The sequence below is a fragment of the Mya arenaria genome, chromosome 6 (assembly GCF_026914265.1).
Source record: "Mya arenaria isolate MELC-2E11 chromosome 6, ASM2691426v1".
Lineage (NCBI taxonomy): Eukaryota > Metazoa > Mollusca > Bivalvia > Myida > Myidae > Mya > Mya arenaria.
In genome coordinates, this window is record NC_069127.1 from 78,355,325 (window position 1) to 78,377,846 (window position 22,522).

Here is a 22,522-nt window from a genome sequence, read left to right on the forward strand (position 1 = left end):
GCAGGGCATGTTTGCCTGTATTCCCCAGTGCTGGGTTCTGCAGCAAAGACTTACTGTGCAGGGCATGTTTGCCTGTATTCCCCAGTGCTGGGTTCTGCAGCAAAGACTTACTGTGCAGGGCATGTTTGCCTGTATTCCCCAATGCTGGTTTCTGCAGCAAAGACTTACAGTGCAGGGCATGTTTGCCTGTATTCCCCAATGCTGGGTTCTGCAGCAAAGACTTACAGTGCAGGGCATGTTTGCCTGTATTCCCCACTGCTGGGTACTACAGCTAAGACTGTGCAGGGCATGTTTGCCTGTATTCCCCACTGCTGGTTTCTGCAGCTAAGACTGTGCAGGGCATGTTTTCCTGTATTCCCCAATGCTGGTTTCTGCAGCTAAGACTGCGCAGGGCATGTTTGCCTGTATTCCCACTGCTGGGTTCTGCAGCTAAGACTGTGTAGGGCATGTTTGCCTGTATTCCCCTCTGCTGGGTACTACAGCTAAGACTGTGTAGGGCATGTTTTCCTGTATTCCCCACTGCTGGTTTCTGCAGCTAAGACTGTGTAGGGCATGTTTGCCTGTATTCCCCAATGCTGGTTTCTGCAGCTAAGACTGTGTAGGGCATGTTTGCCTGTATTCCCCAATGCTGGTTTCTGCAGCTAAGACTGTGTAGGGCATGTTTGCCTGTATTCCCCACTGCTGGTTTCTGCAGCTAAGACTGTGTAGGGCATGTTTGCCTGTATTCCCCTCTGCTGGGTACTACAGCTAAGACTGTGCAGGGCATGTTTGCCTGTATTCCCCACTGCTGGGTACTACAGCTAAGACTGTGCAGGGCATGTTTGCCTGTATTCCCCAATGCTGGTTTCTGCAGCTAAGACTGCGCAGGGCATGTTTTCCTGTATTCCCACTGCTGGGTTCTGCAGCTAAGACTGTGTAGGGCATGTTTGCCTGTATTCCCCACTGCTGGGTACTACAGCTAAGACTGTGTAGGGCATGTTTGCCTGTATTCCCCACTGCTGGGTACTACAGCTAAGACTGTGTAGGGCATGTTTGCCTGTATTCCCCACTGCTGGGTACTACAGCTAAGACTGTGTAGGGCATGTTTGCCTGTATTCCCCACTGCTGGTTTCTGCAGCTAAGACTGTGTAGGGCATGTTTGTCTGTATTCCTCACTGCTGGGTACTACAGCTCCAACTAACCATGCAGGGCAAGTTTGCCTGTATTCCCCATTGATGGGGTCTTACCGCAGTCTTCCCCACTGTTGGTATCCACAGCTTAGACTAAGACTAAGAGTGTAGGGCATGTCTGTCTGTATTTCTCACTGTTGATATCCACAGCTAAGACTTATCGTGCAGGATAAGTTTGCCTGTATTCCCCATTGATGGGGTCTTACCGCTAAGACTAACCGTGCAGGGCAAGTTTGCCTGTATTCCCCATTGATGGGGTCTTACCGCAGTCTTCCCCACTGTTGGTATCCACAGCTTAGACTAAGACTAAGAGTGTAGGGCATGTCTGTCTGTATTTCTCACTGTTGATATCCACAGCTAAGACTTATCGTGCAGGATAAGTTTGCCTGTATTCCCCATTGATGGGGTCTTACCGCTAAGACTAACCATGCAGGGCAAGTTTGCCTGTATTCCCCATTGATGGGGTCTTACCGCTAAGACTAACCGTGCAGGGCAAGTTTGCCTGTATTCCCCATTGATGGGGTCTTACCGCTATGACTAACCGTGCAGGGCAAGTTTGCCTGTATTCCCCATTGATGGGGTCTTACCGCTATGACTAACCGTGCAGGGCAAGTTTGCCTGTATTCCCCATTGATGGGGTCTTACCGCTAAGACTAACCGTGCAGGGCATGTTTTCCTGTATTCCCCATTGATGGGGTCTTACAGCTAAGACTAACCGTGCAGGGCAAGTTTGCCTGTATTCCCCATTGATGGGGTCTTACCGCTAAGACTAACCGTGCAGGGCATGTTTGCCTGTATTCCCCATTGATGGGGTCTACCGCTAAGACTAACCGTGCAGGGCATGTTTGCCTGTATTCCCCATTGATGGGGTCTACCGCTAAGACTAACCATGCAGGGCATGTTTGCCTGTATTCCCCATTGATGGGGTCTTACCGCTAAGACTAACCGTGCAGGGCATGTTTGCCTGTATTCCCCATTGATGGGGTCTACCGCTAAGACTAACCGTGCAGGGCATGTTTGCCTGTATTCCCCATTGATGGGGTCTTACTGCTAAGACTAACCGTGCAGGACATGTTTGCCTGTATTCCCCATTGATGGGGTCTTACCGCTAAGACTAACTGTGCAGGGCAGGTTTGCCTGTATTCCCCATTGATGGGGTCTTACCGCTAAGACTAACCGTGCAGGGCAAGTTTGCCTGTATTCCCCATTGATGGGGTCTTACCGCTAAGACTAACCGTGCAGGGCATGTTTGCCTGTATTCCCCATTGATGGGGTCTTACTGCTAAGACTAACCGTGCAGGGCATGTTTGCCTGTATTCCCCATTGATGGGGTCTTACTGCTAAGACTAACCGTGCAGGGCATGTTTGCCTGTATTCCCCATTGATGGGGTCTACCGCTAAGACTAACCGTGCAGGGCATGTTTGCCTGTATTCCCCATTGATGGGGTCTTACCGCTAAGACTAACCGTGCAGGGCATGTTTGCCTGTATTCCCCATTGATGGGGTCTTACTGCTAAGACTAACCGTGCAGGGCATGTTTGCCTGTATTCCCCATTGATGGGGTCTTACTGCTAAGACTAACCGTGCAGGGCATGTTTGCCTGTATTCCCCATTGATGGGGTCTACCGCTAAGACTAACCGTGCAGGGCATGTTTACCTGTATTCCCCATTGATGGGGTCTACCGCTAAGACTAACCGGCAGGGCATGTTTGCCTGTATTCCCCATTGATGGGGTCTTACTGCTAAGACTAACCGTGCAGGGCATGTTTGCCTGTATTCCCCATTGATGGGGTCTACCGCTAAGACTAACCGTGCAGGGCATGTTTGCCTGTATTCCCCATTGATGGGGTCTTACCGCTAAGACTAACTGTGCAGGGCAAGTTTGCCTGTATTCCCCATTGATGGGGTCTTACCGCTAAGACTAACCGTGCAGGGCAAGTTTGCCTGTATTCCCCATTGATGGGGTCTTACCGCTAAGACTAACCGTGCAGGGCAAGTTTGCCTGTATTCCCCATTGATGCGGTCTTACAGCTAAGACTAACCGTGCAGGGCAAGTTTGCCTGTATTCCCCATTGATGGGGTCTTACCGCTAAGACTAACCGTGCAGGGCATGTTTGCCTGTATTCCCCATTGATGGGGTCTTACAGCTAAGACTAACCGTGCAGGGCAAGTTTGCCTGTATTCCCCATTGATGGGGTCTTACAGCTAAGACTAACCGTGCAGGGCATGTTTGCCTGTATTCCCCATTGATGGGGTCTTACCGCTAAGACTAACCGTGCAGGGCAAGTTTGCCTGTATTCCCCAATGATGGGGTCTTACAGCTAAGACTAACCGTGCAGGGCAAGTTTGCCTGTATTCCCCATTGATGGGGTCTACCGCTAAGACTAACCGTGCAGGGAAAGTTTGCCTGTATTCCCCATTGATGGGGTCTACCGCTAAGACTAACCGTGCAGGGCAAGTTCGCCTGTATTCCCCATTGATGGGGTCTACCGCTAAGACTAACCGTGCAGGGCAAGTTTGCCTGTATTCCCCATTGATGGGGTCTACCGCTAAGACTAACCGTGCAGGGCATGTTTGCCTGTATTCCCCATTGATGGGGTCTACCGCTAAGACTAACCGTGCAGGGCAAGTTTGCCTGTATTCCCCATTGATGGGGTCTTACCGCTAAGACTAACCGTGCAGGGCAAGTTTGCCTGTATTCCCCATTGATGGGGTCTTACAGCTAAGACTAACTGTGCAGGGCAAGTTTGCCTGTATTCCCCATTGATGGGGTCTTACAGCTAAGACTAACCGTGCAGGGCAAGTTTGCCTGTATTCCCCATTGATGGGGTCTTACCGCTAAGACTAACCGTGCAGGGCATGTTTGCCTGTATTCCCCATTGATGGGGTCTTACCGCTAAGACTAACTGTGCAGGGCAAGTTTGCCTGTATTCCCCATTGATGGGGTCTTACCGCTAAGACTAACCGTGCAGGGCATGTTTGCCTGTATTCCCCATTGATGGGGTCTTACAGCTAAGACTAACCGTGCAGGGCAAGTTTGCCTGTATTCCCCATTGATGGGGTCTACCGCTAAGACTAACCGTGCAGGGCAAGTTTGCCTGTATTCCCCATTGATGGGGTCTACCGCTAAGACTAACCGTGCAGGGCATGTTTGCCTGTATTCCCCACTGCTATCCTGGTCACCCACTTTCTTTGCCAGGCCGCCTTTCCTTCGAGGTCCAAACTGACACTCCATCACAACAGCCCTGCTGCCTGAAATGGTAGTGGTCAGGTTTCTTTAATTAAGTATGGCAATAAGGTTCATGTGTTTTTCCCATTTAAAAGTTTCTTAAAATCATATATTTTCTTGAATCTATCTTAAGAATCCATACTCCCTGGCTTTCTTAAGCTTCATTAAGCTCAGAGGTGCTAACTTCATCATAATCAATACTTTTAAAAGTTTGCACGCACTAACCGGGTTTTAATGCTAATGATGAAATATTCAATTCTGCTCTTAATTATTTAACTATATAAATTTAAGAGACAGTCCATTAAATGCAATACAACAAATAGTACATACATAGTATGGTACATCAAACATGATTAATGGTCGTAAATATCAAACCTCTTTAAATTATTTTTCGTAAACAATACCTATTCAACTTCTCCATTAACTATTCAAGAGTATAGTTATATAACAATACATTATAATAATTGTACAATCCTATTGAGATTGTATCAGCATATTTTGAATATTAATTTCAGACAAACTTTAAGTGACCGAGGTCATACTGGGGATTATGCCCTGAATGGATGCCATCAGGAAATGCAACTTTAATGATTATATCAAATGACAGATGTTGGGATAAACCTATATGATTGACAAATTTATGGATTTAGAATGCATCAGACATTTAAGGCTAAATGCCGACTACATGTAATAACATGTATGCCGTTTTGCAAATTACCTTCCTATTTAGGATTTTAACTACAGTACATGTGTGTGCGGAACTTGCCATTATTCCTAATATTAACTATTTACAGTGTGAAAATGTGTGTATCAACTGGTCACAATGTCAGCTTGGCAAGTACAGTTATCTTCACAAATTATGCCGACTGTTTGAATACATGGACAATACTATGAAACAGGAATCTGGCATCAGTCATTACATCAAGCCTGAAGCAATGAAGCATGAACAGGAAAGAAATGGTGCAGATTTGGACGAAGCCATATCTATCTGCCCTGAACCACCAGAAGTTAACAATGCTAATATGTTTGGAAATTTTCGTAGAGTTGGTGCACAAGTTAAGTATGTCTGCAAGAACGATGTGTCTAAAAGTGGGTATACTGAATGTATGTCAAACAGAGAATGGTCAGAGGTGAACTTGTTCTGTTTATGTAAGGAACCAATATTTAAAACACAACAAGGGTCAGTCAAAGCAGGGCAGATGGTAACATTAAATGACACTCACGCATACATCACGTTAACTTGTGTAGATGGCACACACACAATGCGAATGGTCAACAAACCACTCTGTAATACTATAACGGGGGAATGGTCTGAGATGAAGTATGTATGCTGTGATCTAATGGCTGAACAAGGTTGGAGGAAAGTGTTGAATTACCGCGTAGACTCATATCAATCAGATATAATGAAGTTATGGCACAGTTTTGAAGAATCTGACCTTACTGGTCTAAAAGCTGGTGAAGAAATTTCCGACAGGTGTCTATATCGGGATCTTTCTTTACTGAGTAACTGGAAAACAAATGGAGTTAGTGGAGTAACTGTTAGAGTAAGAGCCCTGCAAAATGATGATCAAGTAGCAGTCCTATTATTTCATGGTGAAGGGACAGACCATGTTTCGTGGTTTACCAGGTCGAACTTAATAGAAAGTTCTTGGCCAAATCTGCTAGTAAGCCCTACAACAGAAATGAGTATTGCTGGACAGGACGGATATCACTTTCTCGTATTGGAAACTGACCTGTTTTACTGTGAGCAGCACGCCATCTACTTTGGGGTGACCAAAAGGAACAGTCCGTGCAGTAAACAGCTCACAGCAGACTACAGGATTTTATACTCTCCAAATACTCTCCAGCCGCTTCTCACAGCTTTCCACAGCTTTCCAATCAGCAAAACTAGCCGACAAATTGGAAATATGGATAAAAGAGGCAAACTGAAATCCACTTGAAACCCAATTTACAACATGCAGTTCAATGTCTCCCCACCCCAGAATCCTTAAACAACACAAGATACAGAAACCTCAAGAAACTCTTCTCAACTACAAGAACACAATTAACCAGCAGCAACGATACAATGACAATTTCAGGAAAATTTGTTTGAAAAGAGTACTACCTTCAACCAAATGTTTGGATCTTTGTTAGCCTGAAACTAGAATAGAGTTATGGTTCTTGTACACTGCACTCCCTCTCAATGTGCTTTACCATTGTATGTCGTTTTATTATATTTTATTAAGTAGTTTTCAAGTCATGCTACAGACAAGAAAACAGCAACAAAGGGCATTTATTCTGTAATGAGCTGAAATAGAGTTATGGTTTTTGAACACTTCACTTTCTCTCATTGTGCTTAACCATTGTATGAAGATTTATTAAATTCTATACAGTAGTTTTCAAGTTTTGCTTCAGACAAAAAAAAAGCAACAAAAGGCAATAACTCCATAATCGGCTAAGATATAGTTATGAACTTATGGTTCTTGTACACTGTACTTCTCTTAAGCTCAGCGAAAGAAAAAAAGTTACAAAGAGCAATAACTCTTTTAGTGTAAATTTAATTAAATTCCATCCTGTAATTATGCTCCCGACAAGAAAAATACTAACCGTCCGACAAACCACATGGTGACTCTAGTAAACCCCCTTCAAAATTTGGTAGTCGGGGGTATAGATTTAGTGATGTACTTCAGAATATATTCTTCCATCCCAAACGGAAAAATTAAAATACTCCAGCCTGGGCATGTTATCAATAAAAGTATTAACCTTGTCATAAATTTAATTATTTTGAAAATTGACAAGCATTTATGAAAATTGATAAGCATTTATATTGTTAGATATAGTATTCAAGTAAATAATGCTGTTGCTCAAAAGAGTTACGGACGGCTGCTGCAGGCAATCCTTTTTGTATATATATATAATAATAAACCCGATAGACTCCTAGAAAATATCATACAGCAGTCTGAGAGACTCCTTAATTTTCCATTTTGAATCTGAATCATCACGTTTTAATATAAATTGAATATAGTTTACGGTATCTTGTTATTGTTTGTATTGTGTCAGCAGGCCACAAAAACTCTAATTAACATGTTGAAGTGTTAACTCATGATTTGTTAAATGTATTTTTTTCATTAGGGTTTGAATTTTATATTAAAAGGGGATTTAACATATCAATTATGAAGTGATTACATTTTTCGTTATTCTTATAATAAATATTATGATAAATTGTTTCCGGTTACAGACAAGTCATTCTATTAACAGAATGGGTGTGAATGAATTAATATTAGCTTTTCTTAAATGTAATTAAGTACGTTTTAATAATAAATAAATAAATAATGCACAATTTGTGTATCAAATATATAAAGTATTTGCATGATTGATGTCATTATTGGTGATATGATCGCAGATAGGCTGGTTAAAGTATGTCATGCAGGGAGTTCTTTGGACTCCACTCACTTAAACCAGCCCAACTGCATTCATACCCTGATTATGACAATGACATTAATCACCCAATTCATTCCTTAAGTCAATATCGAGTAAAACTGATGGCAAAAAAGTGTAACAAAGACTGAATCAATATGCCAAAACAACAAAGGCTGTGGAACTTTGCCATAAGTAATTCCTAGCCTCTGACATCTTGGAAATAACTATATCATTATCATACGAAAGAACCAAGGAAAAATTTAAAAGACTTGAATTGACCTTCAAACGAAGTCGTAGATATGCAACTAATGCTGTGGATTCTTAATGACAACTGACCATACACGAGATATTGAAAACGGTCGTTCCACATTCTAAAATTTTATTATAAAAATTATAAAAAACTTTTGTAAGTAGAATTCTAATCATTAGTAGAGAGGTTTAAACCCTAAGAACAACATGCTAACCCTTCTGCCTTTATAAATTAAATGCTTAAGTTAAGATAATCAAATTTTTGACCATCGTATAAACGTTTTTACTTGGCAAAATCAAGTTAACGCAAGTAATTTGACTTAATGGAATACGATAACCACTGAAGCAAGTTACATTTAAGGTTTTCAAAAAAAATGGGTCCATAACCACACATCTTTCATTGATGAAGGTTCTGGGAACAAACCAAAACCCACTCAGAATTGGATACCCTAACCACTTGGCTTTTGCCATTATTAATGAGCTTGCAAACTTACCAGTATTTACAAAGGGTATTCCATCGAACGGGACGTACTGTGACTTCCACATGAAGCGAGTGGACTGTTTAGCAGGGCTCGGAGACTGCCGCGTGCCCCAGAAGCTCTGTGTTGCTTGCTTGTGGTACGTCAACAAAATGTCCATCTCAACCTCTGTGTCCACATAGCCTCGGTAATAGTCTCCGATTCTCTGCACAGAAAATAAATGGTACCCATTTCTTGCGAGAGAAAAATCATATTTTCCTAACACTGCTCATCTTTAGGAAATCTTGAATTTCAGTACAAGTTTAAAGCAAACTATAATTAAGTAAAGAGCAGATACGTGTATATGTATACTGGTAGTTCAGGAAATACTGAGCACACATAAAAGATGTGATAACAGCCTAAACTTGAAAAGTCGACCTATATGGAAAAAAAACTCAGTGAATTCAAATTTAAATTGCAATAACTGGACTGGGTTCCAGTACTTGAGCGAAGATGCTTATAGAGAGACATAGACTCTGGAGGATCAGACTTTATGAATGAAAAGCTCCAAAGAAACAGCAGTTTACTACTGTATGAGTTCAATCGGGCCAAAGGGGCAAAAGTTTAACATGTAAAGTGCACATTTTGTTTAAAAACTGATCTTTAATAACAGCAGTATTTTTAAGATACTCCTTAATGTACCTCCAGACTTCCCCCTCTTTTTTAAAAACTGTTGGTATAAACCAAGTAAAAACAAGAATTACTACCCACTTTCAAAAATTGATTGTATTGTGCACAAGTGTGAAGAGAATGGCTATTGACTTATTAAATTAACACTGCTGGAGTTATGCCCTATATAGGAGCATTAAAACCAATACAAGCTAGTGGATGATATCGTATCAAATTTATATTTATTTACACAAGTCAGACAGGTTCAGATATGTCATGTATTTGTTAACAGGAAATTTGCAATGGCTATACCAGAGTGTTATAAATAAATATTCCAGTTAAAGTCAGGAGTCACACATAGTTTTCATCTGACATTCAATTAGGTGCATACCTCACAGATTCAACCTGGGAGCTCTGGATGAGCAACCTTTGCCGTCAACAAAATTAGACTATTGAATGAAGAAGCCCAAATTCTTACACTAGTTTTTGGCATCAACAATTATTTACTAGCCTTCCAGTATAAAATCCTTCATTTGCTGAAAAGCATTAAACCAGTGCAGCACTTATGTTAATATACACAGTGGTATACACATACTGATTATGGCTGAGGAAGCTGGCCCCTGGGTTAGAGATCAACAAGATGATTTTACCTCACAGTTTTTCAACCTGGCAGCCCAGGATGGGCAACCTATGGGCAGGAGTTGTGGGGGTGGGGGCATGAGGACGCTGGCCAGATCCTCTGTGCTGGGCTCGGTCAGCTCCAGGTGGTCTGTTGTAGATGTCACCTGTCCACTGTCATCCTCACCACTACCTCCTAGAAGTTTAACATGGATTTCCTTTAAATTTTCAGTTAACACCAACGATATCTCTTCTCATTCCATTTACACAAATCAATATTTATGGGAAAAGCTACAGAAACAAGCTCAGTAGCAAAAACTTTAAACATAAACATGGTTCAAGACTTTTCTCTGACTAGATGTTTGTAAAACAGTATGCCTTCCTAAATAGTGCATTTTCTGCATTCTCATTAATATTTAAGAAACATTGAAATAAACTGTTTGCTTACTCAGTCAGGTCAGGTCTGACTATGCAACAAAATGAGATATCATTTTGCAAAATCATATCTTCGTAGGTTCTTTAAAAAGTTGAAAGTAATTTTCTACACAAGAAAAATGGTTTTAATAAGTTTTCAAAAGTTCCTGACTTCTGATAAACAAGACATTATGGTTAAGGTCTCTCTGTGATCCATACATTACCTGTGGCTTCTGTAGGCACAGCAATAAGTGTGTCATCCCTGTTGATGATCTGCCATATCTGTGGGGCGGATGCATCAAGGGTAGGGGTCTGGAAGAGGGTGGAAGGGTTGGTTACTGTGATGATCTGAATCCCCTCAGGAAGCCCAAACTGGGCCCCTGACTGGAGGGCGGAGGGGGAGGCTAGCAGGCTCTGTAGGGTCTGGTTGGACATGGTCGGAGAAACTGAAAAAAGGGAAGATTGTGTGGATGTGTTCACGAAAAAAAATGTTGGCATCTAGTGCAAACTTATACATATTTGTATAGGAGTTGGTTTATTATTACATGTGTATATCAAAATTTATTTATCATAAACATTCACTCTGTCATCTTATTCATGAACAATGATATATATTATTGTACATGTATATTGTTTATTGGGGCTTTAGTCAGGTTTTAAAAATGACAGGGTGTTGCAGAAGAGGAATAGGATGCTTATGGTGAAAAGGGCACATATAATCAAGCTGTTAAGAACTTGAGTATTGAATTGACAGATAATGTCATGGAAAGAGTTTAATTGAGTTAATATTAGATACCAACTGTCAAATATGACAAGTTTGAATCAAAACAATATTTTTTGAACAGAGTTAAGTATTTAATTCTATGTAGGCAGAAGGGTGCCCATGTTGGTATCCATGAGGGCCGAAAGCTGCTTACAAGTAAGGCACTGTGCAGCACCCTGCCATACCTCTTGAGCTAACACCCTAAATATGACAAATGCTGATTTTATTGGATTAAATCATTATGAATTACAGACTGTTAAGTTTTCACCTGAGAAACAGATCAATAAAATATGAGACAATTAAATTCACAAATACAGCATAGAGACATACACTAAAATTATAGGTCCAACACAATATAAGTAGGAGATGAAATACAACTTTTATTTTGTTGATATTAAGCACAATATTAATAATACTTAGACACACTTAAACGCCAATTTCTCACCCAGCATTGCTTGTGATGAGAGAAGGGTGGCTGGAGATACAGTTATTCCCCCTTCATCCTCATCTGGTAACTCAACTAAAAGAGAGCAGGTTTTGTGTATCTCAGTGTGGAATAATACAACAAATATACTGAATGAGGTCGCTTTCAACCCTCCTGTAACTGATGAGTTAATAAATTCAAAATATTATTTTTAACTAATTGGGTTCTCCATGACTGGACATTTTTGCTTAATTCAGTAAGTGGAAAAATCACAATTTTCTCTTTAAGAATTTATAAAATCAATTATCCAGTAACAATCCAATAACACATTATATACCACCAAACTTCAGGCTTCCAATAAAAATGAATGTGAAAAGACCTCTAGAAAGAATGAAGAAAATTAGCTTTCTGAGGAACACTGTCAAAAATTTATTGATTAACAGGAAAACCTGAGGGTAAAGTGAGTATTCCAGATGCATCTATTGTGAGCACTCCTGGTAATGTGTCCCCAATAGACACACTGCGTTCTGACATGCTTTAATGCACTGAAATAAACAGATGACATCATCATGATTATGAAAAGCTAACAAAATAATTTGATCGTCACAACATCAAATATCGTGAAAACAAAAGTGAAAGTAGAAATGTTGACTGGCCAATATAATATTGATCAGAGCACTTGACAAAATGGCGATGAAGTAGGCGTCGACTTACCTTAAAAAATGGATTGAAAATTGACATTGTGAGATTAAAACGATGAAAATAACGCAGTAATTTGAAAAAATATAGATCTATAACGTTTGCGCAAATAAGTTTGTTTTGGTTTTCAGAAGGGCGTGAAAACGAGTCACAAACCTCGAAATCGAGACGAACCTCGTCTTGGAGAAATACGGAAGTTTTGGTGATGGTGTACGCATGCGCACATTGTAATGTTATTTGTTCGAAACGTCCATCTACAAACGGTTCATGCAATTTGAGCGTTGATGGGCACAAATAGAGGCCTATAGATACGGTAAGTTTCTGTCGCGATACTCGGAGACAAAATCTGGAAAAAATTCTCCTTCATACACACTAATAGGTGTCCATATAAAGTATGATATCGGCCTAAATTTATCAACAATTATTTAACAGAAAGATGATTTATTTGTTTGCGACTAAAACTAATCTTTGATTTTAATAACAGGACAAACCATAATTTTTCTCCCGTCCCTACACTTTTCGTTTGACCGATATATTAATGTTTAGTATTGCCAAATAAAATGGATTTATTTGAATGAATTTGTTAAAATGACCATTTTATATTTAAAACTATCTACAACAGTGGTATACTTTGATTTAGGTCGCTGTTCAAGTTTCCGGTTCTCAAGAAAAAATGCTATGCCTACCTATAGCTACGTACCTACCTTATATTTTAGAGATGATAGTGGAAATAAACATATTTTAGCTTAATTAAAATGGCCAAACCATTATACACCCTGAAACAACAAGAAACATAACAAAGTATGAAATGAAAAACAAATTGAAACAATTCGGTGTCTGCATTGTACTTTACCTGAATATAAGCATGATCTGTAATAATTTCAGATTAAAATTTAGAACGCAACTAAAGATATGACTAGCGGATAAGGGGGGGGGGGGCACACCCGTATTTATACCGTATCAATATTTAAAAAAAAATGAGAAAAAAGTAATAAAATACGCCCAAATGCACCATTTCAAACTAGAAATTGTTAAAATTTTCTTGGGGGAGTACCCCAACCATTTTATGCATTTTTCTTAATTCGTTATTAACTGTTTAAGCCACAAAACATTTATTTTCGAACGGAAATATGAAAAATTACGATTTGAGTTTTTGGCAGCAATCTTATATCATTGGTTTGCAGATATCTACGCAAAAATTTGCCCTTTCCAAGACAAAAAAATAGTAGTAAGGTAGTAAGTAGTTGCTAAGGAAGTGTTTGGTTGCTTCATATTCATTGGTTGCTTATAAAGTCAATTGTCAAATTCACTGGTTGCTAAGGTAGTTATTAGTTACTAGGGTATTCTTTGTTTCTAAGTGAATTCATCGGTAGGTGATTGGTAAGGTAGGCATGGCAACAACGGAAATTCATGGTTCCTAAGGAAGAAAGGGGTTGTCATTAGTAGGTAAGAAATTCTTTGGTTTCTAAATGAAGTCAATGTTTACTATGAATGAAGGTTGTTGCTGAGGCAATCGGAACTCCTCGGCCATATTTTCAAAAACAACCTCGGATGTATATGGACGGTTTACATACTTAAAAAGTGGTACGTTTAAGTCCGCTGCAAATAGATCGCGTAGTAATCTTATTTAGTAGTTAAAATTTATGACTTAACTCTTGGGAATCGTAATTATGTTTGCAATAATACACTTCACTGGCAATCAATTTAAACTGAGAGCAATGAATACAACTCTTAAACACTACATTTAATTAATGCTTTTATTAAAAAAAATACGGACTACTTCAACAGATGTACCGGCATACATCCGAGGTTGTTTTTGAAAAAATGGCCGAGGAGTTCCGAATGGTTGCTGAGGTTGTCATTTGTAACTTGATATTCAGGTTGCTGAGATAGTCATTTATATCTATAAATATAAGATGTCCCTAGGGAAGTGAGTGGTTGCTAAAGAAGTCATTGGTTGCTTAGGAAGTCATTGCTTGCTTAAGAAATCAATGGTTGCTGAGGAAGAAAATTGGGTTAAAGGTGGTCATTGGTGTCAAAGGTCGGGAATGGCATAGAGAGGGGCAGTCCTAATTGTTATGAAGAAATTGACAAATGACAATACAAGTTTTAACAAAAATATTATTTACATAAATTACAATAAATAAAGAGAGATCTTCTTATGTAATATGGTTGAATGTCACTACTGCCACACTGTTACGCTGTTACCAGTCTACCACTCCACTATCTCAATCTCCCGCTAACGTAAACGTCACACAGACGACACCCGGATGTCGACAACGGCGTCACACATACACCACATAGACGCATCGACGTCACACAGACGCCGACCACAGGAAATACAGGCGTCACTTAGACGTCAACACTGACGTCACTCAGATGCCAATCCCAATACACGTCCCGCCTCTCGACGTCCACGATAGGATATATCAACGCCCACCTAGGCGTATCCGTCCTCAGCACCAGCCTGTGTTACCGGTACAAACACGAGGTCCACTGACATCCCGCCCTGTTAGCGTACGGAAGCCCAACTACGTTGAAAACGTCCTCTGACGTCATGAGCCCCAAAACGTCAATGTAACCGTAACGTGGCAACCATAGCAAACGATGTTCTGCTGTTTACGTATACCCCCCCCCCCCCCCTGGTGTCAGGTGTTAATAATACTTAGTATTAATGCACATTCATTCCCCAGCAGCTTTTCGGCTGCATAACTGCAGACGTGGCAGTTCCGTCCGTCCACCCAGAGAATGTTACACGTCTGTCTTGGTCAAAAACCTGTTCCCAACTAACTAGAGAATTACACACCCAAAACATGTACAAATTATGATGACGTAAAAATGGTCAGAGCAGTGAAAATTGGTCAAGTGTTACCGTATCATGTCGATACAATACTACCTAATGATTGATTTTAAATCAATGTTTAAACTAGTACAAGCAAATTGTATTAAATAATAATACCATAATATAAATGTAAAATGAGATTTGTGACATACGCCCCACCTTAAGAAAGTGCTTGCACTTTTGTACAACAAATCCTTATTACAAACTCCCTACAGCCTCGACAAACCGTCGGCAAGAACGTTAGACTTGCCTGGAATCGCCACAATTCTGAAATGATAAGGCTGCAACAAAATGGCCCATCTCATAAGCCTAGCGTTACCTTTTTTTGCCCTGTGGAGGTGTGACAAAGGCTGGTGGTCCGTCTCCAGAACGAACTCTTGTCCGTAGAGATACCTTTGAAACTTCAGTATCGCCCAGACGCACGCCAGACACTCTTTCTCCACCGTCGCGTACGACCTTTCCGCCTTATTTAACTTACGACTAGCATAAGCAACTGGTCTACGCTCATCCTCACATTGTTGGAGCAAAACAGCGCCTACTCCGACGTCACTGGCGTCAGTCTGCAAAACAAATTGCTTACCCAATTCTGGTAGCTTCGGTATTGGAAATGAACACAGCGCACGCTTGAGTGTGACACACGCTTTCTCTTGTGCTTCGCCCCACCTAACCTTGTTAGGTAGTCCTTTCCGGGTAAGATCTGTCAATGGGGCTGCAACAGAAGAATAATGTAGCACAAACTTCTGGTAAAAACCTACAAGACCTAAAATGCACGAACCTGTTTCTTTGTCTCCGGTCTTCGCGCTTCTTTAATGGACTTAACCTTGTCTGGTAGCAACCCAACCTGGTCCTTACCAACAGCATGACACAAACACTCTACAGACTGAAAACAAAAATAACATTTACTAGGTTTAGCAGTCAATTTGGCGTCACGCAATCTTTCAAACAGTTCTCTAAGAACCTTGAGGTGCTGTTCAAAGGTCTCGGTGTAGGCAATGATGTCATTAATGAAATTGTCGATATCTTTCATTCCATCAAGCAATTTCCTCATAATTCTAGTAAAACTAGCGCTGGCGCAAACCAAACCGAACGGCATAGTGACGAATTGGAACAGACCAATCGGTGTCTGGAAGGCTGTGAGAGGCTTGGACCGCTCCGTCAGTGGTAGTTGCCAGTATCCCTTCGTCAAATCCACCTTGGTGATGTAGCGACACTTGGATAACTTTATAAATATGTCATCAATGTTCGGCATTGGCTCACAATCAAAGATGCTCGCTCTATTTATAGCACGAAAGTCTATACAGAAACGGTTGGTCCCGTTAGGTTTCCTTACAATCACGTAATTACTGCAATACTGACTATCTGACGGTTCAATGACTCCAAGTTGCAGCATGCTTTTTTCCTCTTCAATAACAGTTTGTTTCATTGCAAATGGTACAGGATACTATTTAGACCTTATCGGTGTGTCTATATTCAGTTTTATGTCATGTTCACCTAAACTTGTACGCCCTGGTGAAGTAGATAGCACATCGGAAAACTCTTCCAACAGATCGTTCAGACGCTCAACCTCATTTGGAGACAGTTGTTCGCTTATGTGGTAGTCTTTACCTTTTCCTGTTGACAACGTTGACGGCTCCACTATGCATTGTTCATCGTCGTTGAGTGACTCTTCACTGTAGTCATCGACAACAGCAACACTTGCGACGCCGTGTACTATTGCGTCCCTTTCAACATACAGCTAGCATATTTGCATGAAATGTTTTGACCTTATTGTCCATCTGTATCTTGTAGTCTAAGCCACCTATTTTCCCAGTTACTGTATATGGTCCCCGCCATTGAAGTAAAAGCTTGTTATTCTTGGTTGGAAGTAAGACCAATACCCGATCACCAACATCCAAACGCTTAACCTTGGCTTTGCGATTGTATATGGCAGCGTACCTCTTACTGGCCTTGTCCAGATTGCTATGTGCTATTTCAGCGCTGTATTCTAGTCTGTCCTTCAGGTCAACAACATACTGGTAAACGGGTTTTACCTAGTGGTCCTGAATATCCTTGGTCCACAGCTCCCTGAGTATCTTCATAGGTCCCCTCACCGATCGACCATAGATGAGCTCGAAAGGTGTAAACCCTAAACTCTCCTGTGGACCATCTCTGTAGGCAAACAAAACTGGTCCAAGATTTCTGTCCCAGTCCTTGGGCTTTTCCAAACACAAACGCTTTAACATAAGCTTCATGCTGCCGTTGAACTTCTCAACCAGTCCATTACAGATGGGATGGTACGGTGTTGTGGTAAGCTGTCTTATAGAAGCAATCTACTTACCTCCTTCATAACATCTGAAGTAAACTGCGTGCCCATATCTGTCAAGAGCTCCCCTGGTACACCTTGACGGCAAAACATCTCTACCAACGCTTCAGCTACTCGTTCCGCTTCTATAGAGGTTAGAGCAACAGCATCAGGATATCGGGTGGCATAATCCATTAAGGTGAGTATATACCTGTTTCCCTTTGCAGATCTGGGCTCTATCGGACCAACAATATCTACGGCAACTCGCTGAAAAGGTGTTTCGATTAGTGGCATCTTACCTGAAGGAGCCTTAGTTACCTTTCCTTTTGTTATTGTCCTCTGGCATGCATCACAAGACTGGCAGTAGCGCTTCACGTCCGCTTGTACCCCAGGCCAGTAGAACTCTGACAGCACCTTAGCTACGGTACGTTTGACGGCTAAATGTCCAGACATAATGGAATCATGCGCAAGACTCATAACCTTTTCACGGTAATTCTTCGGTACTACCATCTGCAAATATCTTTTGCCGTGGTCAACTGTAGGCGAAACGAACTCCCGACAAATGATACCTTTTATGATGACAAACTTGGCCTTATCGGTACCTGGTTTAGTCACGTATTCTCTCACTCTTTCCAATGTCGCATCACTCTGTTGCGCTTTCATGATGTCGTCTGGTGTTGCAACGCTATCAATCAACTTTGGAGCTTTCATGCGTTTGAACTTCTGACGTTCGTTTTCATCTTTCTTCATCAGTCGAGTCTGCACCGCCGTCACTCTGGCTTCTGATCCGCCGGTTGCCTGTAAAACTAGAGCCTTAGCATCAGGAATGTTTCCAATAATAACATCATACAGAGGGTTTTCCATACACCAAGCATCAATATCACCAGAGAAGTATGGTGTGTCTAGACTTACACGGGCAATGGAAGCCGTGACCTTAGAACCATCAGCCATCAGACAAGTCTGTGTACGATCTGTAATATCATCTATAGAAACTAGTGCCTTCTTCACAATGACTCCGCTACACCCTGTATCTCGCAAAACCTTAACATGACGATTACCAAGCAATCCTTCAGCCGTTGGCATTACATTATCAGACGACGTACATAGAGCTTTTCCAAAATCAGCATTCGAGTATATACTTGTATTTGTAACCGGAAGAAAGGCAGCACAGACCTTTTCAGTCCCGTCCTTTTGCACTGACGCCGTTTCTGCACTCTTCTTGTTTCTATCTGGACAAATACTGTGAAATCATTAATGTTCGTGAGGCATTAATGTTCGTGGTTTTCGTGGGTTGGGTGATCCACGAATTCAAGATCCCACGAAATATAAACCCTTTATTCACTTTTTCAATTGCCTTGTTACGTACATACTCTAGTATATTCTTTACAGAGGTCGCAGTATACAGTGATAAAACCTGTCTCACTGTATAACTTACGATCATTATTCTGTTAATATATTATAAGTGCCTTTAACAAATAATGAACCAAATCATTTAAATGTGTTTTATGCAGCAAATGACAGTTATAAGCACGTGTTTAAACGTGTGCTGTTAATGAAAATCTCCAAGTTTACAAGATGTGCGTGATGAGTGTCCATACTCGATTTTTTTATTTAATAAAATTATTAATCGATTACTAGTATATTGAAGGTTACTAAGCACCGAACGTGACAATATACGCACCTTTTCACAGTTTGCAAAATTCTTAATTGGCATTCAATGGCTTCCCCTATCTGTATTTATGATCAGGGTACATCTTCTTTTATTACCTTTATTCCCAATTAAATCGATAAGTGACTTGGGTATATGCACTAATTGGCATGTCGTACCACATTAGCGAGTGTCATAAACCGAGTGACGTAGAAGACGGAAATCACGGGCCAGCGCGTGGATATTATGCAGACGATCTAGGACAATCGCATCTTCGATTTTTTTTTCAAAAATGAAAATCCACGAATTTAAGTACCCACGAAATTGTTTTTTTTTCGGCAAACCACGAAATTTCATGCCCACGAACATTAATGATTTCACAGTACTGTCAGTAGATATGTGACCTTGTCGTCCACAACGGTAGCAACGTCTCAAATTTCCACCCTGAGGACGTCCGGCACCGTCACCTTTTCCCTTTGTATCTGCCGGTCTGTTGTCACTCTTGCCACTCTGGCTGCCTCCATGAATATGGCCTTTGTTTCCTGGTGCATTATGCTCTGGATTACGTGACCTGTTAAAAGAAGAACACAAGGATTTTGTACTTACCGCCCGTGCTTCACGGAACTGATCAGCGAGCGTTACCATTGTAGCTACGTCTTTGGGTACATGCTCTCTGAGGAAAAGAGCCAAATCCTTAGTACATATATTTAATATTTGCTCACGCAACAAAAGATCACGCACAGTTTCAAACGTCCTTTCAGTTTTGGATAGCTCAATCCATCTGTCCGCATACCCTGATAACCTATTACTAAACTGAAGAAATGTCTCACCGTATTCAGGCAAACTGGACCGAAACTTATGCCGGAAACCATCTTCCGTCAGATCAAATCTCTTAAGTAGTGCAGTCTTAAGGACATCATAATCAAGAGAATGATCGCAGGGCAACCTTGCGTAAACATCTAATGCCTTACCCTTGAGTAATGCACTCAGATTAAGAGCCCATGTAGACTTGTCCCATTTGTGAGAACTAGCATACCTCTCAAAGCGGTTCCGCCAGGAATCCATCGAATCCATCTGATCCCTGGTCTCATCAAATGACAGTAACTTAGGTGCTTTAACATAATCTGTGCGCTTCCTATGCTCAGACATTACATCTCTTACCTCCATTTCCTTAAGTGCCTTTTCAAGGGCCATTCGCTCACGTTCACGCTCACGTTCCATTTCCATCCGTTCACGTTCTTTATCATACTGGATACGCCGATCCTCACGCTGAATGGCCTGTTGCTCACGCACAAAGTCCTGCAACTCCTTTCCGCTGTACCCTAACTCCTTACCCTGAGTAGTTAACTGCTCAAGAACATCCATGGTTAAACAAACACGATGGCATAAAATTAACAAATGCTATTCCTAAAGTACACACAGTACAGTATATTGAAATTACAGATAAAACTGTATTGTTCAAAACTGACGATAACACTTGACGACGTTTCACTAAGAATTAAATAATGACGTACCCCCGTAATAACGTAACACTCAGTAAGTATTACCGTACAGTCAACAGTCTACGTCGTCGTGTCAACACATGTACATACCACAGCGTTCAGTCATGCACCGATGCAGCTGTATGTAAACCATAACCACCCAAACCAACACTCATACAAACACCACCTGACTCCAGGAATACACAGCAAAACCATAAATCTGAAAAACACAAAAATACGTATGTACACAAAGTAATACACATAGTTGTAAAATACATAGACATATAAATGTTACTTGTATGAAAATATTACTTAATTAATATTATTTTACTATCAATATCCCTCCATAACTCTTAGAACTATCTCACTTCTGACACCAATGTCAAAGGTCAGGAATGGCATAGAGAGGGGCACTCCTAATTGTTATGAAGAAATTGACAAATGACAATACAAGTTTTAACAAATATATTATTTACATAAATTACAATAAAAAGAGAGATCTTCTTATGTAATATGGTTGAATGTCACTACTGTCAATCTCCCGCTAACGTAAACGTCACACAGACGTCACCCGGATGTCGACAACGGCGTCACACATACACCACATAGACGCATCGACGTCACACAGACGCCGACCACAGGAAATACAGGCGTCACTTAGACGTCAACACTGACGTCACTCAAATGCCAATCCCAATACACGTCCCGCCTCTCGACGTCCACGATAGGATATATCAACGCCCACCTAGGCGTATCCGTCCTCATCACCAGCCTGCGTTACCGGTACAAACACGAGGTCCACTGACATCCCGCCCTGTTAGCGTCCGGAAGCCCAACTACGTTGAAAACGTCCTCTGACGTCATGAGCCCCAAAACGTCAATGTAACCGTAACGTGGCAACCATAGCAGACGATGTTCTGCTGTTTACGTATAACCCCCCCCCCCCCCCCCCCCCCCCCCCCTGGTGTCAGGTGTTAATAATACTTAGTATTAATGCACATTCATTCCCCAACAGCTTTTCGGCTGCATAACTGTAGACGTGGCAGTTCCGTCCACCCAGAGAATGTTACACGTCTGTCTTGGTCAAAAACCTGTTCCCAACTAACTAGAGAATTACACACCCAATACATGTACAAATTATGATGACGTAAAAATGGTCAGAGCAGTGAAAATTGGTCAAGTGTTACCGTATCATGTCGATACAATACTACCTAATGATTGATTTTAAATCAATGTTTAAACTAGTACAAGCAAATTGTATAAATAATAATACCATAATATAAATGTAAAATGAGATTTGTGACAATTGGTTGATAAGAGGTTAATCATTTTGTGGCTATGGATGTAAATAGCCGTTAAGGAAGTAAGTGGTTGCTTAGGAAATTATTGTTTGATAAAAAAGTAATTGTTGTTAAAGACATAATAGTTCGCTTAGTAAGTCAATGGCCGCGAAAGGAGTCATTGGTTGCTAAGAAGTTAGTGATTGCTTAGAAAGTCATTGGTTACGAAGGACTGGTTGCTAAGGAATAAAATGGATGCGGATGAAGTCATTGATTGTTGAGAAAATCATAGTGAGTAAGTGATTGATTAGGAAGTTATTGGTTGCTTTGGAAGCCATTTGTTAAAGACATAATAGTTCGCTTAGTAAGTCAATGGCCGCGAAAGGAGTCATTGGTTGCTAAGACGTTAGTAGTTGCTTAGAAAGTCATTGGTTACGAATGATTGGTTGCTAAGGAATAAAATGGATGCGGATGAAGTCATTGATTGTTGAGAAAATCATAGTGAGTAAGTAATAGATTAGGAAGTTATTGGTTGCTTTGGAAGCCATTTGTTGTTAAGTATAGTTGCAAGGTACTGCGAGTATAGCACATGCTTTTTCCAGGTTTGTACTTATACTTTTATAGTACTTTGACCTCGTTTGACTTACTTCTTGAGGGATAAAAGACCTTGTGAAAACACGATCCATTACATTAATGTAATTCATGTCATTGCTGAAGTTAATGTTTGCAACCAAAAAGTTATTATGCAGTAATCACTATTACTATAGGAGGACTTTTATTTTACAATGTTAGAATGTGAAAACCAGTAACAACCCGCTAGACGGTTCGATGTAAGCAATGGCAAACTGTTGTTTTTCTTCAAAAAATGACAACACATCCATTAAAGCAGTTTATTATAT

The 22,522-nt window shown here is 40.8% G+C and overlaps 2 protein-coding genes across 4 annotated transcripts in view; both read right to left on the reverse strand.

The window, feature by feature from the left end:
* The window catches only part of LOC128236385 (calcium-responsive transcription factor-like), a 29,904-nt gene extending 17,594 nt beyond the window's left edge, over positions 1-12,310 (reverse strand). The window contains exons 1-7 of one of the 3 annotated variants that reach the window (XM_052951234.1): positions 12,248-12,310; positions 11,842-11,937; positions 11,414-11,488; positions 10,430-10,651; positions 9,824-9,987; positions 8,541-8,730; positions 4,307-4,421 (exon numbers count right to left, since the gene is read on the reverse strand). In XM_052951234.1, coding sequence (XP_052807194.1) covers positions 4,307-4,421; positions 8,541-8,730; positions 9,824-9,987; positions 10,430-10,651; positions 11,414-11,488; positions 11,842-11,926 — 851 coding nt within the window. In that variant the 5' untranslated portion in view covers positions 11,927-11,937; positions 12,248-12,310. The other 2 variants (XM_052951237.1, XM_052951236.1) reach the window with 2 other exon arrangements.
* Positions 12,311-16,374: 4,064 nt separating this feature from the next.
* Positions 16,375-20,227, reverse strand: LOC128238066 (uncharacterized). The gene is made up of 4 exons (XM_052953641.1): positions 19,249-20,227; positions 17,251-18,443; positions 17,024-17,128; positions 16,375-16,668 (listed from the first exon to the last, which is right to left on the reverse strand). The coding sequence occupies exons 1-4, from the start codon at positions 20,225-20,227 to the stop codon at positions 16,375-16,377; spliced, it is 2,571 nt and encodes an 856-aa protein (XP_052809601.1).
* Between the last annotated feature and the right edge of the window lie 2,295 nt (positions 20,228-22,522).

What these genes read in the sequence shown, in the direction of transcription:
- LOC128238066 (XM_052953641.1), bottom strand. Translation starts at nt 20,227, where the DNA reads ATGGATGTTCTTGAGCAGTTAACTACTCAGGGTAAGGAGTTAGGGTAC. An exon ending in CTTCAGATGTTATGAAGGAG is followed by an intron (nt 17,129 to 17,250) that starts GTAAGTAGATTG and finishes TGTTTGGAAAAG; the next exon opens with CCCAAGGACTGGGACAGAAA. An exon ending in AGCTCATCTATGGTCGATCG is followed by an intron (nt 16,669 to 17,023) that starts GTGAGGGGACCT and finishes CAAATATGCTAG; the next exon opens with CTGTATGTTGAAAGGGACGC.